The sequence below is a fragment of the Carya illinoinensis genome, chromosome 1, assembly GCF_018687715.1.
Source record: "Carya illinoinensis cultivar Pawnee chromosome 1, C.illinoinensisPawnee_v1, whole genome shotgun sequence".
In the NCBI taxonomy this organism is placed as follows: Eukaryota; Viridiplantae; Streptophyta; class Magnoliopsida; order Fagales; family Juglandaceae; genus Carya; species Carya illinoinensis.
In genome coordinates, this window is record NC_056752.1 from 35,672,126 (window position 1) to 35,682,540 (window position 10,415).

General features: G+C 35.1%; 1 protein-coding gene across 1 annotated transcript; it reads left to right on the plus strand.

Moving 5' to 3' along the window:
• The first annotated feature begins 5,581 nt into the window (after nucleotides 1-5,581).
• Nucleotides 5,582-8,666, plus strand: LOC122302468 (disease resistance protein RPM1-like). The gene has a single exon (XM_043113753.1). It carries the CDS (start codon nucleotides 5,636-5,638, stop codon nucleotides 8,492-8,494), a length of 2,859 nt encoding a protein of 952 aa, XP_042969687.1. The 5' UTR covers nucleotides 5,582-5,635; the 3' UTR covers nucleotides 8,495-8,666.
• The last annotated feature ends 1,749 nt before the right edge of the window (nucleotides 8,667-10,415 follow it).

A 10,415-nucleotide genomic window follows, 5' to 3' on the forward strand; every position in this document is an offset into this window, starting at 1 on the left:
AAGCACATCCAGATTAATTATCATCTTGTTTATCATCATTTGCTTCAAAGTTCTCTTCAGTTACTCTCTGTCTCCTCTCAAGATTAGATTACTGACAACTTTACAAAGTCTCATCCTAGAACTTGGTTTCATTTTTTAGTTGACAACCTCAAGGTAGTTTTTCATCCATCTTGAGTTTGAGGGGGGACTTTAGTGTAAATGTTAGTGTTAGTGTATATGTATTATGTGAGTTCCACATTGGTTGAGTAATGCTCTTGTATAGCTTTTGACCTCTTATACATAGGCCACCTTGTATAGCACAATTGATATATAGATCAATTGATTAATACAATTCTAACAACTTCATTTATGATATGAATTTGACTTGATGCAACCTGAAACGAACATATGATATTTGTAATTAACAATTTTTGTTGTAAATCATAAAATTGATGTGAAGTCAATATGAAATTAACATATTCTGCTCGAAGGATCGTGGTCTATCTGACATGGATTAAGGAAACAATACTCAGCCTGTCTGAAATTAGGCTTAAGGTAAACTACATTTGCTTCAATAATGGTTAGGCTATGTCTTGGTGGTAAACAATCGAAATCATTTTCCTTTTTCTCTTTGACTATGGAGGTTGGCACGCGCGTGCCTTGATGATCTCTTGGTTTATCAATGACTTACGATGATTTTAATTTGGAAGCAATCTTTCCACACAAATTCACAAAGGAATCTTTCCATCCTTTTCCATCTATATATTCATTTCAGCTTATAATTAATTATATGAATAAATAAAAGAAAAGTCGTTATCATTTTACTGATATTACGTTCGAAGAAATTGACACGTACGTACCATATTGCGTTGGATTGATTGGTATATATAAATCTTACACATATATTAATATTGGCCGGAAATGTTCAAACCAAAGAATTGCCACACAACTTGGCTAAACTCAGCAAAAACAGGAAGGCCCAAGGGAGGTAGGTACATGTACGTACAATATATAGAAAATGACAAAAATAGATCTATAATTTGAGAGGTCAACAACTTGGAGATTGCCTTATATTTTATATGATTCGATTTACAACTTGCAATCCTATACTTAATTATATAGCCCATTAATGTTTGTTTTTTAATCAAAAGTTCTATGTACAATTATTTTTTAGATATTTCTTGCGCACTCTACTAATATGATTAAAAAGAAGAGAGATTATTATTTTTACTTTAAAGAACACATTAATATTGAATTCTTTTTGATCTGCCTCTCCATTTCAAAGAACTGAATCGCCCTAAAATAATGTTGAAAGTAATTAACTTTCCTATTTTAAAAATTTTATATTCAGTTTTTCAGAAAGTTATTAACTTTAATCCAAATATCTTTAGAATAAATTTTTTTTTCTATTTTGCAAAAATAAAACAACTTTCACAAAAAAATAAAAACCTTACAAAATTTTACCTAAATGGTTTTTCAATTATATATGATTACTTTTACAAATTCCAATATAAAACACTTCTCAAAAACCTTTTATCCAAATAACTTTAATTATTAATGTTGATTGTTATATCCAAACATCATGTTCTCGCGCGCACCACTTACTCATGTTTTCTTTGACCATTTTTCTCAACTCTTTTTTGTTGTTGTTGTACTTAAATATTCCTAATTTATTTCCATTCACCAACCTTCAAATATTGCTATGTGCCTCTCCACAAATATATTCATAATTTACTCATGCATGCGACTTGCGCTTCCCGATCCTCTTTTGATGGCATCTAGATGAGTTGGATTCCTTTTTCAAGGGACAATTAATCCTTTATAATATCTTTTATCTTGAGCAGAAATTCTCTCTATTTTCCTTCTTGAGGATATATATAGAGGATGAAAGAGTGAAAATTAGACGTTTCATTGAATGCTCGATCTCAAGCAATCAATTAATTAAGTTTAGTGCATAAATCATTAACCTTTGTGGATTTCAACTATAGTAAAACAATCCTACTTCAACAATATTGCAAAAGCCAATCTTTAATTTATGGACAGGTCTTTATAAATATTCACTACAAGAAAGATGTTCATTTGTGATGAATTATATGCCACGAGAATGATTATTTGTGATCAAAACAGATCTATTTTAATAAAAATTAGTCATTTTTTTAAGGAAATAATTGGCCAAAACTGAGCAGTTTTCTTGTAGTGATATTATAATTAAAGCCAATGATCTAGTCCAACAATATTAATATAATTTGGCATCCTTCGGTATTTATTTTTAAATTAATGAAAAAACGCTTACCCATTAAAAAAAAAAAAAAAAAAAAAAAAAAAAAAAAAAAGCTAGTGGAGAAGCTTTTGGTCATTTCTTTGAATGCATTAATTTATTAATGCATGCCTTCAAATTAGAAAGCAATTGATTCCTTGCGTGAGGAAGCCCAACCATGACTTCATTTTTATAACTGATCGATGCTCGGTCATAATTTACTAATATGATTAAAGTATATGAAAAAAACTGCATCCTAAACATTTTCTTTACACAGTATACAAAGACTTGGTCATGATATGATACAATATTCCTTCAATTTACAAAGTAACTCTTATCGATTGGGAAAGTGCTGACTATTTTTAACAGAACTGTTTTGTTAATTATTCTAGCTGTATATTTAGTTCCTTTTAAGCTCCTAGCTAGCTCATTCTTGAGTGGCTCCTCAACATATATATATAAATGTGCTCATCATGTTATGGTACTTATCATGCCTAGATAGTTAGGGCCACATGAGTACGTACGTACGTACCCTCCTAATTAATTATCCTTTTCTCTTAAAAAGTGAAATAATAATAAATAAACTCAAACTCTCCCTATTAAACCAGAACTATATACTATTAATACTACCCTTTATTAATATATGCGAATGCGTGCAATAAATATTAGGGTTGCAATTAGGAACTTTTGTCAATCCCAATTAATTTAAATCAGCACCACTAAAATCATTTTTATTTTTTATTTTTTTATTTCATTATTTATATATATATTTTTATATTTATACATGAGTTATTCTAAAACCAACTAATTATGTGATAGTACTGTCACTTCACACAAAATACAACTTTTCTCGTTGTTTTGTTATCTAGCAAACTAGGCATGGACATGAAATATTTGGTAATCTTGGGACTAACTACTAAGAGCATCCCCATCTGGATATGCATCTCCTCTTTTTTCCTATAATTTAAGGAATAATTTAGGATTTTGCTCAAAAATTCATCTCCATCCCGATCCCTATTATGATATTTTCATTTTCGGTCTGTACATGAATTCTCCATATTTGTTGAAATACTGTACATCTGCATCGTTTCGTTGCCCAAGCATTCTCCCCTTCGTCCCTGCATCTTCTTCTCTGTAAAATGTTGGCCCCTCTCCTCGCACTTTAGCACAAAAAATTCACGCATTATATAGACACTAAAATTTAAGTTCTCAAAACTTAATCATTATTTTTTTTATTTTTTCTACATTTCGTGAACTTTCTCCATAGCCAATACATTTTGTTTTGAGCTGCAAATAAGGGTATGAAGAAAGCAAGAGAGAGAAATTGTCTTGCGGAGAGGATGAGGCCTCTGGAGCAAGAGTCGTAGAGGTCGAATGTGTGAAGGAGATAAGCGGCAAGGGCGGAGAAGGTCTCCATTTCTAGCTTGAGGAGAAGCCAGCTTCTCACCAGTCCCTCCTTCAATTGCGACTTGTTCAGAACATCCCGGTGCATTGGAGATGGTCTCCATTTCTGCCTCTTTCTTCTTTGTTATGTTATGTTATTTATTTTTTTAATACCTGTTTTAGGCTTCAGCTTTCTAATTTTGAGTTTTTTTTTTTTCATAGTTGTGTTGAGGTCCTGTACATCTTGAGATTGTGAAATTTTATTTTTGGAAACTCAATATCAATAAAAAAATTATTTATATTATAGTTAATAAAGTATTTATTGAATATAATTTGATTTATAAAAAGAAAAGATAATAAGACAAAAAAGATAGTTGTTAAGATTATAAATAGAAGTGAGAGAAAAAAGTAATAAAGAAATAATAGAGAAATATTATTTAATAGAATAGAAATAGAGATGAAGAATGAGATGTAGGAGGATTTTAAAATATGAATAAAATTTAGGAAAAAAATTTAAAGAACGTGACTTTTAATTAAATTATAAGAAATTTTATAAATATCTGGATGTGAATGCTCTAAAATGTGAAAAGCCACATGCGAGGCATGAAAATTCAACACACGAGTTTCTAGAGTCCACCTTTGAATTTCATGGGAAAAGAACATACTTGCAACGTGCAGTGTTTTAATTGGACTTGAAACAAAAAACGAAAAAAAAAGATCGAGCAAGCTAAGGCATGCAATATCTAAACATTTTCCTTAATGAGCTAGCTGACTTTGACTAGTGGGGAATTTCGTTGCTTTGCCTACAATGTATCTAGAATTAGAATAAGACATGCAGGTCGACCGGGACTGTAATTTTCCTAGAAATGGTTGATTAATTTAGTTATAAGTGAAAGGCCACTTCCAATATTATTTACTATTTATTAATATTAAAAAATTTACTAAATTAATGAAGACTTGAAGCTCAATTCCCACACTAAGTTTTGGAAATTGTTAGTAACTTCATTAGTAGCTAGTACTACCATTTCTCGACTCAATCATATTAATCCACCTTACGGCCTCTTGACTATTGGCTAGCTTCAATATTAATTAGGTAAGTGACTGCAACATGAATAAAAACTAAATAAAGAAAACGTGTTATACGGCCTAGACAAACAATTGATCCTAGTCAATTATATATTTGTATAGTTGAACCGATCGAACGGGTGGATCTACTTCGAATTGATAGAGATATAACGCGTAAATTCTAGAGTGATGTTGCGAATTATCTCTATCCGAATTCAACTCATTGAAGAAGATCTCAATTCTATCAAACCAATAGGGGACATGATATAATTGAAGATCAAAATCATCATACCTATAATTAATATGATTTTCCAGGGTAGGAGTAGTACTATCACCAATATTGGCCAAAATTGGCAAGGCCTAGTACAAGAGGAGCATGGATTATAAGAAGGCATCATGCATTAATTAGACACAAAATTAGTTGAATTGGAGCTAATTATATATGGCAGGAACGAAATATATATATCACTTACTGGATTACGTAATCTGCGGGGCTTTCCTAGTTCCTATCTCATTTAGGAATAGCAACAACTCTTCTAGATCTATCCATTATTAATTAGGTTTCAACCAATAAGACCCTAATTAGACACAGTCAGAGACAAATCTTTTAAACGTACAGCTGACGTTTGGCAATTAATATAATAAGGTTGCTTTAATTTATTTCTTAATTAAATCAGCATTTAATGACGTACGTGAATTGCTTGTATATATATATATATATCTAAGGCTGCATTCTTTTACGTGTATATATATATATATATATCAGTGCATTCTTGATCATTAAGGTCATAGAAATTACGAAGCTAGCTAATGCTTATAAGCATTAATTTTAAAGAGCATTAACAAGTCAACAATCTTATATATATTATCATCAAAGGAGTGGGAATTAAAGGAGATGTCTTCAGAACTTTGGAAAGATTGATTAAGGTTACTGAAGAGATCAAAGAATTAATGGCTGATAGCGCTGTTGGCAGTCTGCTTGACAAGCTGCTTACTCGCTTTGTTGAAAATGAGGTGCAACTCTTGAGAGGGGATCCGGAAGACGTTCTGAATCTGAGAGGAGAACTAGAGCGTATGAGAGCTTTCCTGAAGGTTGCAGATGCGTTGGAAGAAACTGACGTAGAATTCAAAGTGCGGGTTAAGCAAATAAGAGAGATCGCTCATGAAACTGAAGATGCTCTCGATGAATTCATGCTTCTTCAAGCACATGATCATGCAGATGGATTCTATGGGGCTCTCCACAAATTCTCTTGTTGTATCAAGAGCATTAAAGCTCGTTATCGTATTATTTCTGAATTACAAGCCATTGGATCCAGAATAAAAAATCTTTGCCAAGTTCACGGGAGTCTGCTTCCTAGATTCACAAGAATCAAACAAGGTTCGGGCTCCACGAGTGCAGAAAATACATGGCAAGACCGTCGAGGAGATGCTCTTCTTCTAGACAAGACTGATTTGGTGGGGATCGATGAACCTAAGCAGCAGCTGGTGGAGTGGCTGGTGAAGGGTGGCCACAGACGTGAAGTGGTTTCTGTGGCTGCAATGGGAGGGATGGGGAAAACTACGTTGGCAAAGCAAGTCTATGATGATGAAGAAGTGAAGAAACATTTCAAAAGGCGCGCTTGGGTCACTGTTTCTCAATCTTTCAAGATAGAAGAACTCCTCAAAAACATGATTCGACACTTCTTCAGTGTAGTCAGCAGACCAGTTCCAGAAGGATTGGACAACATGAACAACGACCGGCTGAGGAGAATAATCAAGGACTTGCTTAAGAAAAGCAGGTACTTGGTGGTTCTAGATGATGTGTGGCACTTGAATGAATGGGATGTTCTCAAATATGCCTTGCCTAACAACAACTGTGGCAGCCGAGTAATGCTCACTACACGAAATGCTGGTGTGGCCTCCAGTACCTCTTCAGGTGTGGAATCTGTAGGTAAGGTTTACAACTTGAAGGCTTTGTCTCAAGTGGAATCTTGGGATCTTTTCTGTAAGAAAACCTTTCAGGGGAATGCATGCCCTACTTATTTGAAGGATATCTGTCAATATACTTTAAGAAAGTGTGAGGGACTGCCCCTTGCAATTGTAGCAATCAGTGGCATTTTGGCATCAAAAGACACGCGTAGGATTGACGAGTGGGATGTCGTTCGCCGTAGTCTTGGGGCTGAAATTGATGGCAATGACAAATTGCAGGATCTGAAGAAAGTACTCTCGCTAAGTTTCAACGATTTGCCTTACTACCTAAAAGATTGTTTCTTGTACTTGAGCATCTTCCCAGAGGACCATAGGATCGAGCAAATGAGGCTGATTCGGTTATGGATAGCGGAGGGATTAATCGAAGCCAAAGAAGGGAAAACACTGGAAGAAGTTGCAGAGGACTACCTCAACGAACTCTTGAATAGAGGTCTGTTGCAAGTGGCATCCTTAACCAGTGATGGAAGGGTCAAAACTTATCGCGTCCATGACGTGCTGCGGGAGATAATTGTGTCAAAGTCCAGAGATCAGAACTTCACCTCCATTGCTAAAGATCAGAACGTGATGTGGCCGGATAAGGTTCGACGCCTATCTATACATAACACACTGCAAAACGTACAAGAAAACAGGTCTGTTTCTCGACTCCGTTCTTTGTTCATGTTTGGGGTGGTAGAAAAGCTGAAAATCCAAAGCTTGTTTCCTGGTGGTTTTAAGCTGCTAAATGTTTTAGATCTGCAAAAATCACGTTTAAAAAGGTTTCCAATTGATGTTGAGAACCTGGTTTATTTGAAATATCTAAGCTTGAAGGACACCGAGGTTAAAACCATTCCAAGAACTATAGGGAAGCTTCAGTACCTAGAGACTTTGGATCTTAAACATTCCCGAGTCACTGAACTGCCTGTTGAGATCTTGAAGCTCCATCGACTTCGACATCTCCTTGTATATCATTTCAAACTTGAGTCTTATGAATATTTTCACTCTCGATATGGTTTTAAGGTCCAAGGAAATATAGGAGCTCTACGATCCCTACAGAAGCTGTGTTTCATAGAAGCAAACCAAGGCGGTGGCGCTATAATGGTGGAGCTAGGGAAATTGTACCAACTAAGGAGGTTGGGCATTGTAAAGCTGAGAAAAGAAGATGGGAAATCTCTATGTTCATCCCTAAAGAAACTGAGCAACCTTCTTGCGTTGTCTCTAACTTCAATAGAGGACGAAGAGATTCTTGATTTGCAGCACCTTTCTTCTCCGCCTCCATTGATCCAGCGGGTGTATTTGAGAGGACGTTTGGAGACATTACCTCCATGGATACCATTACTGCATGGACTGGTCAGATTGTATCTGAAATGGAGTAGACTGAAGGAAGACCCACTTGTGCTCCTTCAAAAACTGCCTAATCTTGTACACCTGGAATTACTTCAGGTTTATGAGGGAGACACGTTGTTTTTCAGGAAGGGTGGGTTCAACAAGCTCAAGGTTTTAGGCCTTGACCAATTCAATGAACTTAGATGCGTGCAAGTGGAGGTGGGAGCAATGCCTTGTGTTGAAAAGCTAATTATCCAGCGGTGTGAATTGCTGGAGATGGTGCCGGTAGGCATTGAATATCTGACCAAGTTGAAAGTTCTTGAATTTTTTGACATGCCCGAAGAGTTTATCCAGACTCTTCGTCCAGATGTAAAGGATAGTGATTATTGGAAGGTAGCTCACATCCCAGAAGTCTATTCTACCTACTGGAGAGAAGGTGGATGGGAGGTCAATACTTTGGATCTCTGTGATGGAGAGAATTCTCCCGGGCCCAGTGCTATCACCACAACAAGCCACGACCTTGAATCACGTTGGAAGTGACATATAATTCATAGACATGGGCTCGATATTTCATCCTACTTGTAAATGATTTAGTAAATATTTAAGTTCTCTGTGTTGTTGGATCAGAGCTGATGTTTGGTTCAGCATTCTTGTACAAATAAAGGAGAAAAGGCAGAAAAAGAAAAAAAAGAAAAGGAAAGAAAAGAAAAAAGAATAGGTGCTGCATGTAAATTTGTAATAAGAATGTCAATATTCATTGACTTAGCCCCCCAAAAAAAAAAAAAAACAAAAAAAGGTAAAAGACAAAAAAAAAAAAAAAAAAAAAAAAAGGGAAAAAAGAAAAAAGACTCTAAATATTATTTGTAGTTGTGAAGGTGATATACAGTGGTGGAGGCTGCGTGCTTGAAGCTAGCTTGTGTTTCAGATCAAAGTTGTATATATGTAAATATGTAACTTTACAATTAGCTCTAATAGTTGGAAATATAACAGATCAGCTGCAGTTCAGTTCAGGCAGGTTGCAATGCTTGGGGCTCCGGGGTTACTTGTGGTTCAAGAGGACAATGATGATAAGGGCACGCACGCACGCACGCACGAGGCCAGGTAGCTGTGAATTAGTGCATGGTGGTCTTGTAAATGATTGTGCATACATACATATACTCATCACTGTATATAAATAAGTTGCTGCATGGAGTAGAAACTCTTTGCAAAGGGCTTCCAGGTTTAGAGTGATGAATTACTGTGTAGATATAACACATGATCATCATTGTAAGTACTCCAACAGTATTGTGAAACACATAATACATGCAGTGTACATACACCTGTAAAGATTGTAAATGCTCATTATCGTTGGTCATAAAGATCGCAGATAGGCCAGAGGGTGAATAGATGTTCTTTGCCGGCCAATCTTCTTAACCAACATAAAAATTCATTCAACATAACATACCAAGAAGCCACAGTTAATCAACAAAAAAATATAAATACTAGAAGCCAGTAATGAAATTAAACCGAAGAACATGCATGAGATTTTTGTCGAGCAGAAGCAGATTAATCTTTAGGGAACTACACACTTATAAAGCAGGCCGGGCAGTGTGAACATATATATATATATATGCAGAGGGGAGAGATCATTCTCCTTCGATTATATATAGCCACCAAAATTTCCCAAGGAATAGATAAAAACCATTATGGATTGGCGACAATGTTCTTTGTTTCTTTATTTTTTTTAATGATTATATTATATATAAGAGGTCACGATCAAAGAAACCATCAATGCATATACATAAATAATGATCGTCGTAGCTAGCTAGGTTGAAATTCTTCCAAGAATGGGAAAGATTTTGGCTCCATCTGATGGAAAAAGAGGAATTTCATGGAAGGAAAGCTACATCCCTTGTCTCGTTCACTGAACCTCGCTAACTATATCCATTGTATTGATATTGCTTCAAAATATGACTATTCTTGTTTGTTTTTTACAGTTCTAAAGAATTTAATTGTGTTTAATACTTTCCCTCCAACGAGTCATTGCTTCTTTCCAAGTTCACTTGATTCTGATTTGATGGCTTATTTAAGGGCGAAAATGTTTCTTTTTTCCAGATTCATAATTACTAGTCATCAGCCCTAAAATCTCTTGAATTGAACAAATTGAGACTTTTATATGATGAGTTCGGGATGCGGGTATCCAGTGTCCACATCCCCAACCCGCATCCGTAACTTGATGCTGGCAGGTATAATATTAGTCTTATCTGACCAGGTCCGATCCCGGCCAACAACCACTGTGATTGACCCGGATGTCCAAGTTCTGGATTGAACCCAAATAAATCCCACTCCAGATGCACACCTTTAAATATAAGGGAATAATTACCTGCCTATCATGTATTAATTTTCTAATATTTCTGTCATAAAAACTTTTATATCTCAACAAACATTAAAATTTAAAATTAACGAAAGATTACAAATGGTT